Source organism: Emys orbicularis, chromosome 10 (assembly GCF_028017835.1).
Source record: "Emys orbicularis isolate rEmyOrb1 chromosome 10, rEmyOrb1.hap1, whole genome shotgun sequence".
Classification (NCBI taxonomy): domain Eukaryota; kingdom Metazoa; phylum Chordata; order Testudines; family Emydidae; genus Emys; species Emys orbicularis.
In genome coordinates this window covers 35,327,194-35,348,591 of record NC_088692.1, presented here as the reverse complement: position 1 = coordinate 35,348,591, position 21,398 = coordinate 35,327,194, and the positions used below count along the sequence as shown (strand labels likewise).

The 21,398-nt window shown below is 61.2% G+C and overlaps 2 protein-coding genes across 2 annotated transcripts in view; both read left to right on the top strand.

Annotated features, from left to right (window-relative positions):
* Window positions 1-11,488, top strand: part of CORO7 (coronin 7) — a 171,092-nt gene extending 159,604 nt beyond the window's left edge. The window contains exons 21-29 of the mRNA XM_065412032.1: window positions 17-121; window positions 446-531; window positions 1,550-1,691; window positions 6,808-6,897; window positions 8,813-8,929; window positions 9,067-9,202; window positions 9,668-9,759; window positions 10,456-10,542; window positions 11,483-11,488. Of these exons, the coding sequence (XP_065268104.1) occupies window positions 17-121; window positions 446-531; window positions 1,550-1,691; window positions 6,808-6,897; window positions 8,813-8,929; window positions 9,067-9,202; window positions 9,668-9,759; window positions 10,456-10,542; window positions 11,483-11,488 (861 nt within the window). The remainder of the gene's footprint in view (window positions 1-16; window positions 122-445; window positions 532-1,549; window positions 1,692-6,807; window positions 6,898-8,812; window positions 8,930-9,066; window positions 9,203-9,667; window positions 9,760-10,455; window positions 10,543-11,482) is intronic.
* Window positions 11,489-15,599: 4,111 nt separating this feature from the next.
* On the top strand, window positions 15,600-20,216 carry PAM16 (presequence translocase associated motor 16). Its single transcript, XM_065411796.1, has 5 exons — window positions 15,600-15,678; window positions 17,093-17,177; window positions 17,940-18,076; window positions 18,639-18,704; window positions 20,060-20,216. The coding sequence occupies exons 1-5, from the start codon at window positions 15,676-15,678 to the stop codon at window positions 20,150-20,152; spliced, it is 384 nt and encodes a 127-aa protein (XP_065267868.1). The 5' UTR covers window positions 15,600-15,675; the 3' UTR covers window positions 20,153-20,216.
* Window positions 20,217-21,398: the final 1,182 nt, after the last annotated feature.

The window sequence follows — 21,398 nt, the reverse complement described above, 5'->3', positions numbered from 1 at the left end:
AGTGGGTGTCTTTCAGATCTTCAGCCTGGCTTGGAGTCCGGATGGCCGGAAGCTGGCCACGGTCAGCAAGGATGGCAGATTGCGGGTCTATGCGCCCCGCCAGTCCCCGGAGCCTGAGCAGGTGAGGGGTCAGTCGCTTCCTCCTGGGGGGTGGAGGGGAGGGCATGATGGAGGCAGGCATGGGGCTGTGGGGGGACCAGGAGGGAGCTGTGGGGCACAGGGGTCCCTGTGGGGGTGCTTGGCTGGCAGCAGGGGGAGGGGGCAGCATGGGAGCAGTGTGCTCTGCTGTGCGCAGCCAGTCACGTGCTCCCGCTCCTGCCTCCCTGTCCCGCCCCGAATCTGCCCTGCGCAGCCTTTTCCCCTTTGCCACCGGCCGGGGTGGAGGCAGCTGTACGGGGAGCATGGGGGGCGTATGCTGGGAGTCACGGTTCTCTCCCCCCCACAGGAAGGCCCCGGCCCCGAGGGCGGGCGAGGTGCGCGGCTGGTCTGGGTCTGTGGTGGCCGCTATCTGCTGGTGTCTGGCTTCGACAGGTAAGGGTTGGTGCTGCGTCCCCAGGCCGTCAGTCACCTGCGCAGGTCACCGCCCTGCGATAACTTCCATTGCCATGGTCCTGGCAGTGCAGCCACCTCTGGGGGGAAGACGGCAGCTGACCCCACATGCAGGCTGTGGCTCCGAATTGCACTGATCGCTGGTCCCAGCAGGGCTGTGCCCTCAGCCAGGCTGTGCCGCCTGCTCCGCAAGGCAAAGCTCCGGAGCGAGGGATGCCAGCTTCGTGCCAGTGCCCGGAACAGCGTGGCACCCACGCCCTCCCCAGAGGGACCACCTGGGGGGTCAGTCACCTCCTGGCTGGGTTGTGTGGCTGGCCATGCTGCAGCGTCCCAGCTTGGATAACTGCTCTGCTGGGGACTGGGGCCGGGGGTTGCTGGTGGGCAAAGCAGGGCTTCACTTCCTGTCCTAAACCGCTGCTGCACGCTGGCCCTGCTGCCCCACAGGGCTGCATTCCCAAGGGGGCCACGCACTCCCTGGGACACTGGGGCCGCTTTGTGGAGGAAGCCCCAGGGGGTCCCTGGGGACCAGGCAGGAGCCTGCAGCTGCGCCAGGCGGGGTGGAGAGCAGCTCTGCTAGCGCAGCAGGAGGCCTTGTGAGAGGTGGCTCCAGCGAGGGGCCCAGGAGGTAGGGCCACCTGCCATTCTGCAGATCTCCCCGCTGGGAGCCAGGCCTGGGCCCTGAAGCCAGCTCCATCTGCCCTACTCTGCACCTGGCCTTTATCTAGACACCAGGTCAACACCCTGGCACTTCATCCATCTCCCTGCTGCCCGGCCTGCGAATTCCTGTGTCCCAGCTCCCCTGCTCGGCCCGGTGCACATCCTGACTGGGAGGCAGCCACAGCCTGAGCCGAGCCGGCCTCTGCGCCATTTGGCCTCCTGCATGGCAGTGCCCCAGGAATGGGATCGCCAAGGGAGCAGCATCTTCCAGCAGGAGGGTGAGGGCAGCTGTGTGGTGAGCCGGTGTCGGGCCCCACTGATCCGCGCCGTGTTCTCCATGCAGCCGCAGCGAGCGCCAGCTGTATCTGTCTGACCCAGCATCCCTGGCAGCCGGGCCCCTGGCAGTGGTGAGCATCGACACGGCTCCCTCCACCCTCATCCCCTTCTACGACCCAGACACCAGCGTGGTCTTCCTCACGGGCAAGGTGAGTGTCTGGGGGAGGGGCGGCTCAGCCAGTTCGCACAGACAGGGTGTCTGCCAGCTCCTCACCAGCCCTGCCGGGGGCTGGGCATAGGAGCCAACCTAGAAGTGAGTTGCAGAGCGAGGTCCCGGTGGAGCCAGGAGCACGACTGGGGCGTTCCCAGGGCTCGGACCGACAGGCCCCATCCTTGTCTCTCCATTGTCGCTGCAGGGGGCATGTCCCGGCCGAGCTGCCAGGCCTCAGACTGTGCCAGGAATACCAGCGGGGCTGCCCCAGGCCAACAGGAAGTTGAAGAGCCTGTGGCATTAGAGAAAGGGCTGAGCAGCGTCTGTACTCTGCCTGTCGCACAGGCCCCTGGCACATGTGTGTGAGCCTGGGAGAGGCAGTGCCCGTCAGCCCAGCGGGGAGTGCCCCCGTGCCCGGCCACTGGGGCATCAGTGACCATGCTCTGTTTGGGGTGGGGGTCTCCAGAGGGCTGGGCCCAGGATGATGGAGCGGAGTCTCCCTGCGCGGGGGAGCAGCTCCCTGCCTGGCCCCCCCGTTGGGAGGCTGTTGGCCCGGACAGCCCCACTGGCTCCGTCCCACGGCGGCCAGGCTTCAGGCCATGCTCTCCGTGCAGCCATCCCTGGAGGGCTGGGGGCTGCTCCTCCTCTGGGTCCCGCCACGGAGCCTCCCCGCGGCCCATTGCCTCCCTCCCCGTGATTCATAGATTCATAGATTCAAGGACTGGAAGGGACCTCGAGAGGTCATTGAGTCCAGTCCCCTGCCCGCATGGCAGGACCAAATACTGTCTAGACCATCCCTGATAGACATTTATCTAACCTACTCTTAAATATCTCCAGAGATGGAGATTCCACAACCTCCCTAGGCAATTTATTCCAGTGTTTAACCACCCTGACAGTTAGGAACTTTTTCCTAATGTCCAACCTAGACCTCCCTTGCTGCAGTTTAAGCCCATTGCTTCTTGTTCTATCCTCAGAGGCTAAGGTGAACAAGTTTTCTCCCTCCTCCTTATGACACCCTTTTAGATACCTGAAAACTGCTATCATGTCCCCTCTCAGTCTTCTCTTTTCCAAACTAAACAAACCCAATTCTTTCAGCCTTCCTTCATAGGTCATGTTCTCAAGACCTTTAATCATTCTTGTTGCTCTTCTCTGGACCCTTTCCAATTTCTCCACATCTTTCTTGAAATGCGGTGCCCAGAACTGGACACAATACTCCAGCTGAGGCCTAACCAGAGCAGAGTAGAGCGGAAGAATGACTTCTCGTGTCTTGCTCACAACACACCTGTTAATACATCCCAGAATCATGTTTGCTTTTTTTGCAACAGCATCACACTGTTGACTCATATTTAGCTTGTGGTCCACTATAACCCCTAGATCCCTTTCTGCCGTACTCCTTCCTAGACAGTCTCTTCCCATTCTGTATGTGTGAAACTGATTTTTTCTTCCTAAGTGGAGCACTTTGCATTTGTCTTTGTTAAACTTCATCCTGTTTAACTCAGACCATTTCTCCAATTTGTCCAGATCATTTTGAATTATGACCCTGTCCTCCAAAGCAGTTGCAATCCCTCCCAGTTTGGTGTCATCCGCAAACGTAATAAGCGTACTTTCTATGCCAATATCTAAGTCGTTAATGAAGATATTGAACAGAGCCGGTCCCAAAACAGACCCCTGCGGAACCCCACTCGTTATGCCTTTCCAGCAGGATTGGGAACCATTAATAACAACTCTCTGAGTACGGTTATCCAGCCAGTTATGCACCCACCTTATAGTAGCCCCATCTAAATTGTATTTGCCTAGTTTGTCGATAAGAATATCATGCGAGACCGTATCAAATGCCTTACTAAAGTCTAGGTATACCACATCCACAGCTTCTCCCTTATCCACAAGACTCGTTATCCTATCAAAGAAAGCTATCAGATTGGTTTGACATGATTTGTTCTTTACAAATCCATGCTGGCTGTTCCCTATCACCTTACCACCTTCCAAGTGTTTGCAGATGATTTCCTTAATTACTTGCTCCATTATCTTCCCTGGCACAGAAGTTAAACTAACTGGTCTGTAGTTTCCTGGGTTGTTTTTATTTCTCTTTTTATAGATGGGCACTATATTTGCCCTTTTCCAGTCTTCTGGAATCTCTCCCGTCTCCCATGATTTTCCAAAGATAATAGCTAGAGGCTCAGATACCTCCTCTATTAGCTCCTTGAGTATTCTAGGATGCATTTCATCAGGCCCTGGTGACTTGCAGGCATCTAACTTTTCTAAGTGATTTTTAACTTGTTCTTTTTTTATTTTATCTGCTAAACCTACCCCCTTCCCATTAGCATTCACTATGTTAGGCATTCCTTCAGACTTCTCGGTGAAGACCGAAACAAAGAAGTCATTAAGCATCTCCGCCATTTCCAAGTTTCCTGTTACTGTTTCTCCCTCTTCACTAAGCAGTGGGCCTACCCTGTCTTTGGTCTTCCTCTTGCTTCTAATGTATTGATAAAAAGTCTTCTTGTTCCCCTTTATTCCCGTAGGGAGTTTGAGCTCATTTTGTGCCTTTGCCTTTCTAATCTTGCCCCTGCATTCCTGTGTTGTTTGCCTATATTCATCCTTTGTAATCTGTCCTAGTTTCCATTTTTTGTATGACTCCTTTTTATTTTTTAGATCATGCAAGATCTCGTGGTTAAGCCAAGGTGGTCTTTTGCCACATTTTCTATCTTTCCTAACCAGCGGAATAGCTTGCTTTTGGGCCCTTAATAGTGTCTCTTTGAAAAACTGCCAACTCTCCTCAGTTGTTTTTCCCCTCAGTCTTGATTCCCATGGGACCTTACCTATCAGCTCTCTGAGCTTACCAAAATCCGCCTTCCTGAAATCCATTGTCTCTATTTTGCTGTTCTCCCTTCTACCCTTCCTTAGAATTGCAAACTCTATGATTTCATGATCACTTTCACCCAAGCTGCCTTCTACTTTCAAATTCTCAACGAGTTCCTCCCTATTTGTTAAAATCAAGTCTAGAACAGCTTCCCCCCTAGTAGCTTTTTCAACCTTCTGAAATAAAAAGTTGTCTGCAATGCAGTCCAAGAATTTGTTGGATAGTCTGTGCCCCGCTGTGTTATTTTCCCAACATATATCCGGATAGTTGAAGTCCCCCATCACCACCAGATCTTGGGCTTTGGATGATTTTGTTAGTTGTTTAAAAAAAGCCTCATCCACCTCTTCCACCTGGTTAGGTGGCCTGTAGTAGACTCCTAGCATGACATCACCCTTGTTTTTTACCCCTTTTAGCCTAACCCAGAGACTCTCAACACTTCCGTCTCCTATGTCCATCTCTACCTCAGTCCAAGTGTGTACATTTTTAATATATAAGGCAACACCTCCTCCCTTTTTCCCCTGTCTATCCTTCCTGAGCAAGCTGTATCCATCCACACCAACATTCCAATCATGTGTATTATCCCACCAAGTTTCAGTGATGCCAACAATGTCATAGTTGTATTTCTTTATTAGCACTTCCAGTTCTTCCTGCTTATTACCCATACTTCTCGCATTTGTATATAGGCATCTAAGATACTGGTTTGATCTTTCCTCCCAGTTTTGTCCTGACCCTCCTTTCTCTCTGCCAATATAGCCCACACTCCCTCTCGTTTCCGACCCATCTCCCAGGTCTCCATGTTCCCCACTTACCTGCGGGCTTTGCTCACCTGTCCCCGTCGAACCTAGTTTAAAGCCCTCCTCACTAGGTTAGCCAGTCTGTGTCCAAATAGGGTCTTTCCCCTCCTCGAAAGGTGAACGCCATCTCTGCCTAGCAGTCCTTCCTCAAATAGCATCCCGTGGTCTAGGAAGCCAAAGCCCTCCTGGTGACACCATCTTCGCAGCCAGGCATTCACCTCCATGATGCATCTGTCTCTGCCCGGGCCCCTACCTTTGACAGGAAGAATCGAAGAGAATACCACCTGCGCTCCAAACTCCTTCACCCGTACTCCCAGAGCCCTGTAGTCACTCTTGATCCGCTCAGTGTCACACCGCACAGTATCATTTGTGCCCACATGGATGAGTAGCATGGGGTAGTAGTCAGAGGGCTGGATAATCCTCGACAATGCCTCCGTAACGTCTCGGATACGGGCTCCCGGCAGGCAGCATACCTCCCGAGACGAAATGTCAGGACGACAGATGAGCGCCTCCGTCCCCCTCAGCAGAGAGTCTCCGACCACCACTACCCTACGTTTCCTATTCGCAGTGGTGGCAGCAGACCTCCCAGCCTTAGGGGTACGAGGCTTCTCCTCCTTTACTGTAGGGGGGTGATGCCTTCTTTCCTGTATCAAGAAGAGCATAACGGTTACCTATTACCACAGTGGGAGGGTTCGGAGCAGGGGTGGAGCACTGCCTGCTGCCAGAAGTAACCAGCTGCCAGTGTCCACCCTGAGCCATCTCCTCCTCCACCAGTGGTGTATCAGCAGTCCTGTGTACTGGGACAGCTACCTCAGCTGTCTCCACATGGACACTGTCCAGGAACTGCTCGTGGATTCGGATGCTTCTCAACCTAGCCACCTCCTCCTGTAGCTCTCCCACCTGCTGCCTGAGAGATTCCACCAGCAGGCACCTTTCACATTGGATGGTCCCCCCAGCCTGGATATCAGTAAGTGGAAATTGCAAGTTACAGTCTCTGCAAAACCACACCAGGATCTGGGTAGAAGCATCCATGCTCAGGCGCTCTGTCTGGCTACAGGTGCAGGTGGAGGAGACAGAAGCAGTGCTGGCACAGGTGTTGCGGGTCTTCCTAACCATCGTAAGCCTCCCTCTGTCAAACTCCCGTCTGCAGCCCCCCTGTCCGCTGAAAGGGTTGTTTAAGCAAGAAGTTTTAGGTTTTAAGGGGAATAAAGGGAAAACAGATAGAACCGGCAAGGGACCCTCGCCCCTTCCCACTCCCCTTGCGAAACTCCCTGTTAACAGCCCCTGTTCGCAAAAGTGATGCCATGAGGCTGCTGCATCCCAGCTCACTCGCCACACACCGCACCTCCACGACAGCGCCATGGGGACACGGCAGCTGCCCCCGACATCGGCACCCAGCCTGGCCGTACCCCGTACGTCGCCAGCTCTCCCCTCACACGACTTTCCTTGCCCTTGGTGTTTAGGGCGACACGAGAGTCTTTGTCTACGAGCTGGTCCCCGAGGCGCCCTTCTTCCTGGAGTGCAACAGCTTCGCCTCCAGCGACCCTCACAAGGTACCAGGGCTGGCGGGGAGAGGGCCCTGGGCAGAAAGGGAGCAGGGTCACCTCTGCGGTGCCAGGCCAGCTGCCTGCTCACAAAGGCAGGGGCTCCAGCCACCCCAGTTGGGCTCTGCCTGTGCAGCATGTGCCCTGGCCTCCCCCAGTCGAGCCAGGCCTGGGGGCGGTCTGGCAGCGCCTGCCTTTGCTGCTGCCCTCCCTGGCTGGTGGCAGGTTTCTGCGAGGCTGGGTGGATGGGGCAGCTGCCCGGATGGCTGTGTTGGGACAGCCGGATCTCCCAACAGCTGACGAGCGCAGAGACCCCAACGCCTCCGCTCCCCGGCTCAGTCCCGGTCTGTGCATGGGGGGCGATTTCTGCATCCACCGCCCGAGCAAGGAGACCTGAGGTGCTCCATGCCAGCTGTCCTGGCTCAAACGGCCCCAGGCCATGGGTGGTTCTGTCACACCAGGGGCACAGTCCTGGTCCAGGCCACATCGCTGCATCGGAGCATGGCAGAGCGGGCAAAGCCGGGACCTAGTGACGGCAGAGCCCGCTGCGTCCCATGGGTCCCTGTGCAGGGCTGTCCCCGATCACGCCTTCCCCAGGTCTTGACCAGCCCAGGGCTCAGTATCCCAGGGACGGGCTGTGTAACCCCTTCCCCGGGAGACCGGGCCACATCCCCAGACAGATCCACCTCCTCCTTTTCCCTGCCAGTCCTTCTGCAGCCGGGAACTTGCCACTCCGCTCCCTTGTATAGCAGGTGCAAAGCTGCCCTCTAGTGGCCGTCCAGGGGAGTCACTATCTCCAGGGTGCAGGGGCGTTATAGCGTAGCAATTCCCCGCCTCGGCCGCTAGAGGGCCTCGTGGTGCCGTGGGGCATGTGCAGGGACACGGGGTGTAAACCCGTGCTACGTTTGCAGGAGGAATCCACTCCAGAGGTAGGTGGAGCTTCCTACCCGTGTGTGCAGGCGAAGCCCCCTTGGCAGTGCCCTCAGCCTCCCCCCCCCCCCAAAGTCCAGGCTGGCAGCTGCCCCCCAGGCTGCTGGAGTTTGCCGCGGTCCCTCTGCAGCTGGGCGGGGGTGGGCAGGAGCACCACATCCCTCCCTGGGCATGGGTGTCCATGGGCGGGCACCAGGTTAGAGGTGCACCCGGGGGCTTGGCTCTCCACAGTGTGGGGTGTGGTACAGGGAGGGAGAGAAGGGGGTGCTGAACCCCTGAACTGCCCTTCCTCGTGCTGAGCCCCAGGGCCTGGCATGGTGAATGTTGCCCACATAGGCAGCCGACAGACCGTTCCCATGGGAGTAGGGCCTTTCTCATGGGCTTTGGGCACCTGGTCTTCACAGCCCAGCCCAGACTGCACCAGGAGCCCTGTGGCACAGGGTGCTATAGAGACTGCTGGGGAGGGGCAGAAGCGGTAGGAGAGGGTGGGGCCAGGGGGCAGCACCATCCTTTGTGTGCCACCCCATGGCAATTTTTGCAGGGGTCGGGATGCCAGACTGGGCTCCTGTTCCAATTGGGGTGAGGATGTTCTGCCTCCGTTCAGCCCCACTGCAGTGCCAAATGACTGTCAGGTTTCTTCATTTGTATGCTGTTGTCCTGTGCTGTTAATCAGCTGCCAGGTTCCACACCAGAAGTGGCTGCATCTTATTGGTGGTTCAGGCCTTCCCTCTCTGGCTTTGCCTTGTAACTCTGCAGCGGGCCATGGGACCTGCACAAATCCTGTGCCCTGAGTAGGCAGTGCCAGGGAGCTGGTAGCACTGCCTGAACACGGCCTCCTGCGGGCCCATCACTCCGCTGCCATCCCTGCCCCCCGCTGAGCAGGAGAGCAGGACTTCCCAGTGCCTCGGAAGGGAGGTTCACGGGGGCCAGGCCCCCAGGGGGTGGAGCTGCCAGGCCAGGGGGGACTCTGACATCTCTCTCTCTGCTTTCCCAGGGCTTCGTGTTCCTGCCCAAGACGGAGTGCGATGTGCGGGAGGTGGAGTTTGCCAGGGCTCTGCGCTTGAGGCAGAGCTCCATCGAGCCTGTTGCCTTCAGGGTCCCCCGAGTCAAGGTGGGTGGCATTGGACTCCCCGGGCTGCACGAGGAGCGAGCCCTGGCGTGCTGCCTCCCCCTTCCCTACGGGGCTGGGCAGACTGAGCTCCTTTGCCCAGCACAGCCCCTAACCCCGGCCTTCCTCCCCCCGTGCAGAAGGACTATTTCCAGGACGACATCTACCCAGCCACCGCAGTATGCTGGGAGCCGGCCCTCCATGCCGCGGCCTGGCGCGCGGGAACCGATGGGCAGCACCGCACCATCAGCCTGCAGCCCCGGGACATGACGCCAGGTGGGCAAGGGCAGGGCCATGGCGGGGAGGGGCCCAGAGCGCCAGGTACAGCGCAGGTGGGGGCTGGCCCCCGGGTGGTGCAGAGTGGGTCCCATGCACCTTCCTCTTCCCCACATGCACCAGCGTCGTGGGGTGGAGTGAGGGCGCTCAGGAGAGGAGGCGTCCCTGGCTATGTGGCACTGGGAGAAGGACCCATAGCCCCAGCTGAGGCTGATCAGACTGGCAAACGCTTGCTGGGCTCAGGGCGGACAGGGGAGGGGTCCGGGGGTCCTTGCCAGGCTCTGGGTGGGCAGGCTGCGCCCCAGGCTGGCGTCTCTCTCGGGGACTGGGGGAGGCCATGCGGAGCCGTTCTCTGGTGGCCCTTTGTGAAGGCCGGTGAGCTCAGGGCTGGGCGGTGCCGGGTGGGGCAGGGGGTGAGGAGATGGGTGCTAATGCTGCTCTCTCCTCTGGACCCGTCTGTGCCAGTGAGCGCGGCCCCGCAGGATGTGCCGATCCGGAAGTACGTCCCAGCCTCGGTCTACCTGGAGGAGAAGTCTGATGAGCAGAAGAAGGAGGAGGTGGGCTGCCCCAGGGACCCGTGTGCCTCGACTTGCCTCGGCTTGCCCGCCCCAGCCAGCACTGCCCAGCCAGGCCACCCTGCCCCCACAGCTGCAGGCTGGACCTGGCCCAGTGCTGGGGACCACTGACCCTGCTGGGTCCCCCCATTGTCCATGCCAGGCACTGACCACACCCACGAGCCCCACAGAGCCCCCTCCCCACCTGGCACTGACCCCGCCCGCCAGCCCCCTGGAGTCCCATCCCCACCTGGCGCTGACCCTGCCCATCAGCCCCCTGGAGTCCCCTCCCCACCTGGCGCTGACCCTGCCCGCCAGCCCCCTGGAGTCCCCTCCCCGCCTGGCATTGACCCTGCCCGCCAGCCCCCTGGAGTCCCCTCCCCGCCTGGCACTGACCCTGCCCGCCAGCCCCCTGGAGCCCCCTCCCCACCTGGCGCTGACCCCGCCCACCAGCCCTATGGAGCCTCCTGCCAGGCACTGACCCACCAGCGCTCCTGGGGGAGGGGGGAGTATCTGGCACATCAGTGCCCACTGGACAGTTAGTCTCCATTCCGTGCCCGGCGCAGGGGAGCGGGGCTGCAGAGCCCGTATTCCCCCACCCGGCCACCAGTAGCAGACACCGTGGGGGCAGCGAGCGCTGGGAAGGCCCCCTGGGTCCCATCGTGGGACGGCACCGACGCTCTGCCCTTCTCTCTGCAGCTGCTGAGCGCGATGGTGGCCAAGTTGGGTAACCGGGATGACCCCCTGCCGCAGGAATCCTTCGAAGGGGTGGATGAAGCGGAATGGGTAGGGCCGGGGGGCCTGCTGCAGGGGTAACGGGGGGATGTTGTGACGTGCTCCCCTGGGGGTGGGGGGCAGGAGCCAGTCACTCGGTTCGCTGGTCGTGAGGGGAGGAGAGCTGGGGCCACGGTGCTGCCTGGACCCCCACCTCCTGCTCCCCACCCCCACGGGGGAAGCTGGGCGGCAGGAGCTACGGATGGTTCCCTGAGGAGAAACCCTTATGGCCCTCCGTACCCAGAAGGATTTGTGGGGCTCTGGAGGGGGCAGAGAGCAATCACACCTCTGTGCCAGGAGCCCTGCCCAGGATGTGGGGGGATCCGGAGAGGGCAGTGTGCCCGGCGATCACACCCGTGTGCCAGGCGCACTGCCTGGGATGTGGGGGGATCCGGAGAGGGCAGCGTACCCAGCGATCACACCCGTGTGCCAGGCGCCCTGCCCGGGATGTGGGGGGATCCGGAGAGGGCAGCGTGCCCGGCGATCACACCCGTGTGCCAGGCGCACTGCCCGGGATGTGGGGGGATCCGGAGAGGGCAGCGTGCCCGGCGATCACACCCGTGTGCCAGGCACCCTGCCCGGGATGTGGGGGGATCCGGAGAGGGCAGCGTGCCTGGTGATCACACCCGTGTGCCAGGTGCCCTGCCCGGGATGTGGGGGGATCCGGAGAAGGCAGTGTGTCTGGTGATCACACGTGTGTGCCAGGTGCCCTGCCTGGGATGTGGGAAGATCCAGAGATGGCAGAGTGCCCGGGATCACACCCCTGTGCCAGGAGCCCTGCCCGGGACGTGGGGCGATCCAGCGAGGGCAGCGTGCCCAGTGATCACACCCCTGTGCCAGTAACCCTGCCCGGGACGTGGGGGAACCCGGAGAGGGCAGCGTGTCCAGTGATCACACCCGTGTGCCAGGCGCCTTGCCCAGGCTCATGCTCACTCCATCTCTTTCTTTGTAGGACTAGCCGTGGAGGGGCGACTCCTGTATCCTGGGACCGCAATCTCCTCCGTGCCAATGCTGCTGGCTCCCTGCCTGGCCTTCGCAGCCCCCACGCTGAGGCCTTGCTTTTCGCTGAACTGTGCCCACACCCCAGGGCTTCGCCGCTCCCCAATCCAGCCCCGATCTCCCTGGAGGGGCTCAGGCCCAGCCCCGGTCCTTTCCCAAAGAACCCGGGAAGCCAGCTCTGTGCCGGGCTCTGCCTTGTTACCTAAGGTCTAACGGACTGAGTGAGCCAGATCCTGCCAGCTTCGCCAGGCTGCACCCTCCTCTCCATGTGGGGTCTGGCAGGGCTACGGACGCTCCGCTGTGCTGCCAGGCCGGGGCTGGCCATGCTGCCCGCGGCTTTGGCCAGGAGTTTATACCCTCTGCCCGTTGGACCAGCAGGCTCCTCCGGGCACCTCAAACCACCCACCCTCGGGCAGAGCTGCTCGCCGGTTGGCTGACATCCATGTTGTGCTTGGGCCCCAGCCAATGGCATGGTGGTGGTAACCACCGTGGGCAGGGACAGAGCCACCCGGGGGCTGCAAGGCTGGGGAAGGAGAGGGCCGTGGGGAGCTGGGGGTGCCACCGTGGGGTCTGGGCCTCCCAGCCTGGCCTTTCATAGCCACCAACCCTTCCTGTTCTGTCAACACAATCTCTTCAGCCCGACTGAGCACGGCTCCCAAGCAAGGGCGCGGCCTGCAGCGCCTCCTTCAGGCCAGCCCTGCTCACAACGCACGGGGCTTTAGGGGTCTGACACCCAGGGCAGCAGGTGCCTTGAACACCTCCACAAGTCTACCCCGGAGCGCTTGCACGTGCCTCATGCTGCTGAATCGGGGTCTTCTTTCAGGCTGTGGGGAGCAAGGGCCGGAGGCTGGAATGACCGCGGCACAACGTACACCAAGTGCCTTCTCTGTGTCAGGCTGTCGCCCCGGCTGCCCCTGGCTCGCTGGCACCTGTCGATCCAGTGCAGGGGCCTGGCCTGGGATTGTTCTTCAGTTCACTTGTTCTGTTTCCCATCGGGCAGACGTTCAAAGCACAAGCCTCCCCAAGAGGGGCACCACACCCTGGCCTCGAGGGCTGCCTGTCCGGAGGGTGGGCAGGAGTCGCTGGTGGGTAGCCTTGGCAGAGAGCAGGGATGGAACAGGCCTGGAGCTCAGCACTGCGGTTCAGCTGCACCCCCAGAAATCAGGAACCCAAGGGTGCCCGGCCTGTGTGGCACTGCCAGCCCACACCCGGGCCCAGCCCCACTGGAGCTGCCACTGCAACCCCACTGCCACGCCTCCAGAGCCTCCCCTCTACCCCAGGCTGGGCTTGGGGCACAGGCTGCTGCTGCAGGTGGGCATTGTCCCCTTGGTTTCAACTCAGACTCACGTCCCAGGCACTATTGCTGATTTCCCTCTGACCCTGGTGTTTAGTGCAGCTCGGGCGGGCGGTACCCGGAGATACTTGCCCTGCTTCTTGTGGGGTACCCAGTCTGGACACCTCCAGGCTCTAGGGCTTCCAGGCTGGCATCCTTCCCCAGCATTACATTCGCTCTGCGCAATATTTCACCAGCAGTGTGAGCCTTTAGCTTACCTAGGTGGTGTCTAGCAGACAGCGCGTGATGTCGCCCGGTATGTGACCTGCCTGGGCGGTGGGAGAATGTTCTCTTGGGGTGAGAGAGCAGAGCTGGGGCCAGAGAGCTGAGCTACCCCGAGCCAAGGCCCACAGCTGTCCAGCCCTTCCTGGGGGGCCTGGCACTGCGAGGGGCACTGCCTTGCCAACAAGCCCAAGTGCCAGAGCAGGGCTGGGGCTATGCTTTGTACGGCACAGGAATCTGGGAGTGGGGACTCAGTGGGTGCCCACTGGAAGAGGACGAATGCCAGCAACCCAGCGGTGGGGAGGGGGCTACTGAAACAGCGTCGCGAGTTTTAATAAAAAACAGTACTTTAAAAAAACAAATGGAGGTAGCAAATCTATAGTCCCTGAAAGGCAGCGTGGCAGACAAAGCCTCCTCCTCAGCTGGCTTTCTCCGGGGCTGTGGGGGGATGGATTCTCACACCTGCCTCTTGGCCGGCTGGTGCTGCAGCTCCCGGTCGATGCTGGCCTGTGGCCAACTCCCACTTGCCCGTCACCTGGCTGGCTTTGTGGCCGAGCTCATGGGCTGCGGCTGCTGTCACTGGGAGGGCCAAGCCCATCGCAGGTAGCCAGTGTGGCTTAGATCGCGTGCTGAGCACCATGGGCAGGGAGTCCCTGAGCCGCTGCAGCCGACTGTGCTTTCTCCCCTCAGACCCGGTGCTCCCGTGGGTGAGCCTGAGCGCTCACCACCGCCGTTGTGGCCAACAGAAGGTGCCTCCCAGCCCTCCATTTTCCTTGGTGGGGTACAGGGGTGCAGCGGTGGTACACCCCAGCCCCCGAGCCCAGCGCATTGTCCTGCAGCCAGCAGTTTTCAGTGCCAGGCACCCTCGGCTCCCGCTAAGCACGTCACTGATGCTCCGGCCTGGCCCGCTTGGAGCCTGCAAGGGTCGTGTTCACAGCTCAGGGCTCCCTGCAGCTTGGGAGACGGCTGCCCCTGGTGCGGGCACTGCCTGGGAGCGGTTGGGAATCGCAGCCATGCTATGCCTGGGCCCAGTGGGTGAGGCTGTGCCCCTGTGGAGGTGACCCAAAACATGGAGAGGATTGAGTTCAGATGCGAGGCCCTGGGGGAAGGGAACTGCCAGTGCCACGGGGTAACTGGCTCCCTGTTGTTCTAGTGAATGCTATTGCACCGGGCATGGGCAGGGGGCTGGCAGCAGGGGCAACCTACCAAAGCCCACCCCCCCTTGGCTGATCGTTTGAAGTCTGGTTTTGTTGCGATTTGGAACCAAACCTAAACATGTTGAAATTGGCCATTCAAGGGACTGGAGGTTCTGGCTCAGGGGTCGTTCACCTGTCGAGCTGCCCAAGAGCCACGGCTGCCCTGGAGTTACAAGCGGAGGAGCCCTGGGGTCTCCAACTCTGTCAACGTGGCGGGCTGCCCCAGAGCCGGGGTGCCTGCCCAGGGCTTCCAGGCTCGTCTCCCTGCCAAGCGGGCGGGGGTGCTGGCCAAACATCAGACAGGGCTCTGTCAGCACAGATCAAAACAGTCTGATTTTGACAAAGGCAAATTCTGACCTAAAATGTTTGTCTGGAATTTTTCCACCTGGCTCCAGTTCAAGCCCAGAGTCCGAGGCCCAAATGTGAAGATGTTTTTAAACTGGTTATTGTAATTCACAATATTGTGAATTATTGTGAATTATTGTGATATAGTGAGAAAACATCTTTCCAGCCCAGTTTTATGGTTCAGAATAGGTACGGCCACTGTATGGCACACAATGCTCCACCGCACAGGTGTTGTTTATCACACCGGTCAGCTGCCGGCTCCCAGCATGGCACCGTTACAGGCACAGCACACACACACTAAGCTACGCGGTGAGTTTGGCAGATCAGTCCTGCCAAGCTGCCAGGCCTGGTCAGTGTTTGAACGGGAGAGCACTAGCGAGAGCGGGCCAAGCCAACCCAGTAAGGGGGCTGCGTCTGTTAGCCCTGGAAGCAGTGCCCCCACACGGTGCTGTGCCATGGGATGAGATCGCAGCCCAAGGGCTCTGCCCCAGCTAGCGTTGATGCCAGGGCAATCTGCTCACCAGGGGTGGGTCGTGCCAGGGACGTGGCCAAATGCCAGCTCAGCCAGTTCCTGCTGCCCCCGTGTTCTCCCTGCCCCATGGCTGGGCCAAGCCCCAGGGCACACTCGAGGGACTGCGGGTGCGGAGCGTGGCAGGAGGGCCTGGCAGATCTCGGGCCGGGCCACGATCCAAAGCCCAGACCCAAGCGCTAGAGAAGTGCCGTGGCGCTGCTGCCCCCCAGCGCGGGGGTTGGCTGTGGGTCAGGCCGTGGGGCACGCCCACAGCACGTGGCACGGGGGTGCTGCTGCGCTGGGGCCAAGATGGGGATGAGCGGCCTGGCTCCCGGGACAGGGCACCCCAGCCCCGCCCCCGCTGCAGCCTCCCCGCCGTCCGCCAGGGGGCGCGCTCCCCTCTCGCGCGGCGCTCGGCACCTGCCGCTCGATGGCCGCGAGGACACTCTGCCCGGCACCGTCTCTATGGCGCCCCCGTGGGGGCCGCTGCCCTTCGCTCCCTGAGCCGGGGCCTGCTGCAGGCCGGAAGCGCCGGGGACATGGTGAGCGGGGCCGGGATCGCTCCCCCGAGCCGGGGCTCCCCCAGCCGCGCTCCGTCCTGCGCAGGGCCCGCCGGGGGGCGGCCCCTTCGTCCCTCTGCCCGGTGGGCGCCGGAGAGTCGGTGCTGCCCCGGGCCCCGCCACCTGGCACGGGCCGGCCCCCGGGGACCCGCAGGGAGCGTTTCACCGACTCGCCCACGGGGCCCCTTGCGGCGCTGGGACAGACCCCGGCTGCCCGCCAGGCCCCCGGCCCAAGCTCCTGCCCGTGCAGGCGGAAAGCGGCTGGGCCGGGGCCGGGACCGAGCCCGGCGCGCCCTGGGTCCATGCAGCTCGGCCGGGGCAGGACCTTCGTGGCCTGCCTCGCCCGGCTCTGCCAGGCCGTACAGAACAGCTCCATGGCCCCGGCTGCCGGCCCGGCAGTGCCGGACTCTCACCCGGTGACCTCACCCCGGTGTAGACGGCGCTAGGTCAGGGAACAACTCGTCCATCGCCCTAGTACCCCCTGCCCGTGGAAAGCAGCCCTGGGCAGAGCGTGTTTGTGCAGAGGCGTCCCAGGCTGGGGGCTGTTAAAAGCTCCCCTGGCTCAGGAGAGAGGGGCCAGGGCAGCGCTTGACCCGCTCTGCCAGGCAGAAGGTGTCACCTGCGCGGGCTCCTGCGGTGCCCGCCGTTCACTTGACTCTCTGGCTGCCGCGGCTCATCAGCACCACCGGTGTGAGGGATGAGCCCAGCGCCTGGCATCAGTGTACAAGTGGCCTGTCTGGTCGCTTTCACTTCCTAATGCAGGGGCATTAACTGCTCCTCCGTGTCCAGTGCCCACCCTGCGGTGCCCAGGGCCGGGCTGGCCTTGCTCTGCATACAGCCAGCAGGAACATGCAGCTTCCTGGCCACTAGAAGGCACTCGCTGTGTAACAGGAACACCCCTGGCTGCTGGGTGCAAAGGCTGAGGTTACTCTGAATTCAGATGCACGGTCTAGTGAAGTGCCCCCCTCCCCCAGTGCAGGGTTTGTCTAGTATCGCACTGTGCGTCGCCAGCTGTGCGGCCTCCCTTCCCTTTTGCATCCCGTGCCCAGCGAGCATTGGGGTCACATCTGGGCTCCCATAACTAGTGATTTAACTAGTCCCAGGGCACTGGCCCCGATCTGTCCCTGGCTCTTCTGGACCATGTTGCGTCACTGGCTGGGTTAACCGATTGCTGGCTTTTGGCAGGGTGAATGCTTTGAGGGAGGAGAGGGCTTTTAAGCTGACTAGTGCCCGAGTTGTGGTGGGAGAGGGGGAGCCGCTGGATCTTCCTAGTTACCTGATGCCCTTCCTGAACGATGCAAGGTCTGAGGAGTAACCTGGGCACACCCACGCAGAAGACCTCTTCTGTAGGCCCCTGTCGGCAGCGGGCATTTGACTTCTTGTGCTTTGTCTGCAGGCCAAGTACCTGGCGCAGATCATCGTGGTGGGGGTGCAGGTGGTGGGCAGGGCCTTCGCTCGGGCACTCCGGCAGGAATTTGCAGGTAAGCACCAGTCACTGTTGCCAGCCTTGTCTCTTCCACCCAAGGGGGGTAGCTATGGAAACCTGGTGTTGTCCTTGAGGGTGACCCCTGGCCTTAGCTCTGGTTTAGGGTCTTTGTTCTGCATGTTAAAGGGCTGCTGGTGGGAGCGAGGCACCGGGCCTGTGCTGCTGGGGGAAGGCAGCCTGGATTGGCACCATTGCTTGTGGTAACTGCTCAGTAACGTGCGTTAGTGTTAGCGGGTAACCTTCACGGACCTAGGCTAGTAACACGAGCTGCTGCCAGACAGGGAGCAGGGATGGGGACCTGGGCTGGGATTCCAGTCTCCGGGGACCCCAGATTTGCTGTCAGAGTTGGCCTCTGCAGCCCGGGGAGCAGTGCCCCCAAGTCTGGCCCCAAGTGTTTCCTGGGGGCCCTGCTCGGTGGCTGACTGGGCCAGGCTTACTGTGGCCCCCGTGGGGACAGTTCTGAGTGCTGTACAGAGAGCAGGGGGATCCTCTGGGAGGGAGGGCAGGATCATCCCCATTGCCCCACACAGCCTGTGAGAGACTGGAATTGAACCCAGGCATCCTTGGCTCATGTTGCCACCCCCTGCCCTCACTCCCCCTCCCCCCCCATTTCCTTATGTCCATAGAGGTCCTGTGGCACTTCCCTTTGCGTGTTCAATAGCCCCAGGCAAGCTCTCCTGTGAGCGCAGTGGCCAGGTGGGCCGGGGAGAGCGGGCTGTGACTGGAGGAGTGACCAGCTTGGGGTCTCTCTGAACAGCCAGCCGAGCAGCGGCCGATGCGCGGGGACGCGCCGGGCCCCAGTCTGCTGCAGCCACCAGCATCTCGGGGATCAGCCTGCAGGAGGCCCAGCAGATCCTCAACATCTCCAAGCTCAGCCCGGAGGAAATTCAGAAGGTAAAGCCGCAGCTCGGAATGGGATGGTCCAGCAGGCAGGTCTGCATAGCAGCAGGTTACTGAAAGGCCAGCCCTTTTTCCCCAGCTGCTGCAGCCTGGTGTTCTCGCTCTGGCAGGAGATGGCTGGGTGGTGGCGTGTTTTGCTCCAGGGAGTGTGAGTATGGGTGGCCAGTTAGAGCTGGGCACCTCTGATCTCAGTGCAGCAGCTTCCTTCAGCAGGCCTGTTACCCATGGTGAATTGAGGCATTCGCACCTTCCTCTCTGCCCCGGACCCTTCTTGGCTTGCCCTGTAATCAGGGCTTTCCAGTGCTGCAGGAGGGAGAGAGCCTCTGGGCTGAAGTGCTTGGACTCAGCCCCCCAACAAATTTGCATGCCCTTGCTGGCCAAGTGTCAGTGAGCGAGGGTAGCTGCTCCCTCTTCCTCAGGGCGCGGGCACTGCCATGGCTGTCCCCTGGAGGGACCTGTCACTATGGCTTAGAACAGCCAGCTGGCAGCGCGCTGAAATGCAGAGCGAGGGGCAGCCGGAAGAGGCAGCTCACGGTTGGCTTGTTTCCTTTGGCAGAACTACGATCACTTATTCAAGGTGAATGACAAGTCAGTGGGGGGATCATTTTACCTGCAGTCTAAGGTAAGCGGGGTGTTGAATGGGTCTGGGCATCCGTCCTGCTCTGTGCCAGGCTATTGGGCTGGCCTCGCAGGTTCGGGAGCTGGCTGGCTCTCTTGGGAGCTGGCACTTGGGGCTGGAGGCGCTAAGGCTGTCATCGCTGTTTGTGGCGCTCTAATTACCCCTCTGAGCAGAAGCAGATCTTTTCCGGGGTCTTTGCCAGGGTGAACGTCCTGCTGGCAGTGCCCTCTGGGTGTCTCCATCCCCACACCCGCCCACATGCCCCCACACCTCTCTGGGCCCCTGTCACATGGGCTGGACCCTGGGTGTCTCCGATGGCAGCATGTTGGACCCTGAGAAAGGCTGAGTTTCCTGGGGTCTGGCACAGCGTCCGTTTGCCATCCTGTGCTCTCTGGGGCATGTGGATTGAGGGGGCAAACTGCTCTGGGCTGCAGCATCTTTCTCAGGCCCCTCTGCTGCTGCATGGTGGGGCCTGGCCTGGAGCCACTATCAGCAGCCCCCCCCATGCCAGTCACCAGTGTTCCCTCTAATGTTTTACGTCCATGTGCGGAATGAATTTTGTTATGTGCACCAATATGGAGATGATGTGTGACACCTCACCTTTGTATTGGTGCACATTACAAAATTCATGTGGTGGGGGTGGGGCCGAGGGGTTCGGAGTGTGTGAGGGGACTCACGGCTGGGGAAGAGGGTTGCGGTGTGTGGGGTGAGGGCTCTGGCTGGGGGTGCAGGCTCTGGGGTGGGGTTGGGGATGAGGGGTTTGGGGTGTGGGAGGGGGCTCAGGGCTGGGGCAGAAGGTTGGGGTGCAGGGGGGGTGGGCTCTGGGGTGGGGCCAGGGATGATGGGTTTGGGGTGCAGGCTTCCCTGGGGCTGCGGTGGGGAGAGATGACTCCCCCCAGCCCTCTCTCGCCGCAGCAGCTTGGTGCTGGGGGAGAGGCACCTTTCCCCGGCCGCAGCAGCTCCGGCGGGGCTGGGCTGGGCTGAGGGAGGGGCTCCTCCCCAGGCCAAGGCAGGTCCACGCTGGGGCCGGGCTAAGGGAGAGGTTCCTCTCTCCCAGCCGAGGCAGATCTGTGCTGGGGCCGGGCCAAGGGAGGGGCTCCCCTCCCCCGGCCGTGACACGTCCGCGCTGGGGCCAGCGGGGAGGGGCACCTCTCCTCGCCTGAGCCCCTGCGCAGGGCTTAATAGGCAGCTGCGCAGCTTAGAGGGAACTTAGCCAGTCACGCAGTTGGTTTCTGCTGCCTCCTCCTGGCTGCCCTATGAAGGGCAGCCATGTCCCTTGGCTATCCTGGGCCTGAGGCCCTGCCCGGGTATGGCGGACTGGGTGGTAGGTGAGACTCATTGGAGACACTGTCCCGCAGGTGGTGAGAGCCAAGGAGCGGCTGGACGAAGAGCTCCGAATCGAGGCCCAGAGACAGAGTGAAAGAGAACAGGGGCAGAAGCCAGAGACGTAACTACCCTCCATGCCCTCTTCTCAGCCCCTCTAAATTATAGCCAGCCAATAAATCCCCTCTCTGCAGCTTCCTCTGTGTGGTTTGGATTCAGGAGATTCCGTGGGAGAGATGGGGGGGTCACGGCCTGGCCCATTGCTTGCGGGCAGCTGTATCCACTACCGAATGGCCAGGGGCCTCCCATAATGCACTAGGACAAGTGGGCAGTGAGGTAGATGGGGGCGGAGCATTCCTTCCTGGACCATTCACCCTGAAACATGGCGTCCAATTGCCCCCACCCACCGCAGAGCCAGAAATGCCTGGTGCTACATGCAGCCAGCTGGCTGCCCCCCTGGGAGCCCCATGCTTTAGAACAGGGGTGAGCAAACTACAGCCTGCGGGCCACGTCCAACCCATCAGACCTTTTAATCTGGTCCTCGAGTTCCCGCCAGGGAGCCGGGCCAAGGGCTTGCTCCGCTCCGTGTTGCTCCCAAAAGCAGCAGCATGTCCTCCGTCTCCTACACGTAGGGGCAGCCAGGGTGCTCCACACGCCACCCCCGCCCCAAGCACTGGCTCTGCAGCTCCCATTGGCTGGGAACCCAGAGCCAGCGCTGCATCTCTGCATAGGAGCCGGAGGGGGGACATGCCGTTGCTTCTGGGAACTACTTGAAGTAAGCGCCGTCAGGACCCTGCACCCTTGACCTCCTCCCATGCCCCAGCCCTGTGCCCCAGCCCTGATCCCCCTCCCACCCTCCAAACCCCTCAGTCCTAGCCCGGAGCACCCTCCTGTACCCCCAAATCCCTCATCCCCAGCCCCACCACAGAGCCTGCACCCCTGCCCCAGCCTGGAGCTTCCTCCTGCACCCTGAAGCCCTCATTTCTGGCCCCACCCCAGAGCCCTCACCCCCTCCTGCACCCCAACCCCCAATTTTGTGAGCATTCATGGCCTACCATACAATTTCCATAACCATATGTGGCCCTCGGGCCAAAAAGTTTGCCCACCCCTGCTCTAGAAACAGGGTTTCCGTGTGCCCCTGACTCAGTGTGATGTGGGCTAGACGCTTTCCACTGCACCCACCATCGCAGGGACGTATCTGCTCTTCCACTCCCTGGCCAGGTCCTTCAGCGGCCTCAGGACGGTGTCTGCTGGGGAGGAAGACTCAGACAACATGGGCGGAGATCTGGTAGGACGTGGGGAAGCTGCTGTGCGAGGAGACCCGCTGCTGGGCCCCTGGGAGTCAGTGTGAGCCCACCCTATCTGACTGGACCC

Coding starts and splice junctions, on each gene's coding strand:
- PAM16 (XM_065411796.1), top strand. Junction 17,178..17,939: donor ACTCCGGCAGGAATTTGCAG/GTAAGCACCAGT, acceptor CTCTCTGAACAG/CCAGCCGAGCAGCGGCCGAT. Junction 18,705..20,059: donor CATTTTACCTGCAGTCTAAG/GTAAGCGGGGTG, acceptor ACTGTCCCGCAG/GTGGTGAGAGCCAAGGAGCG.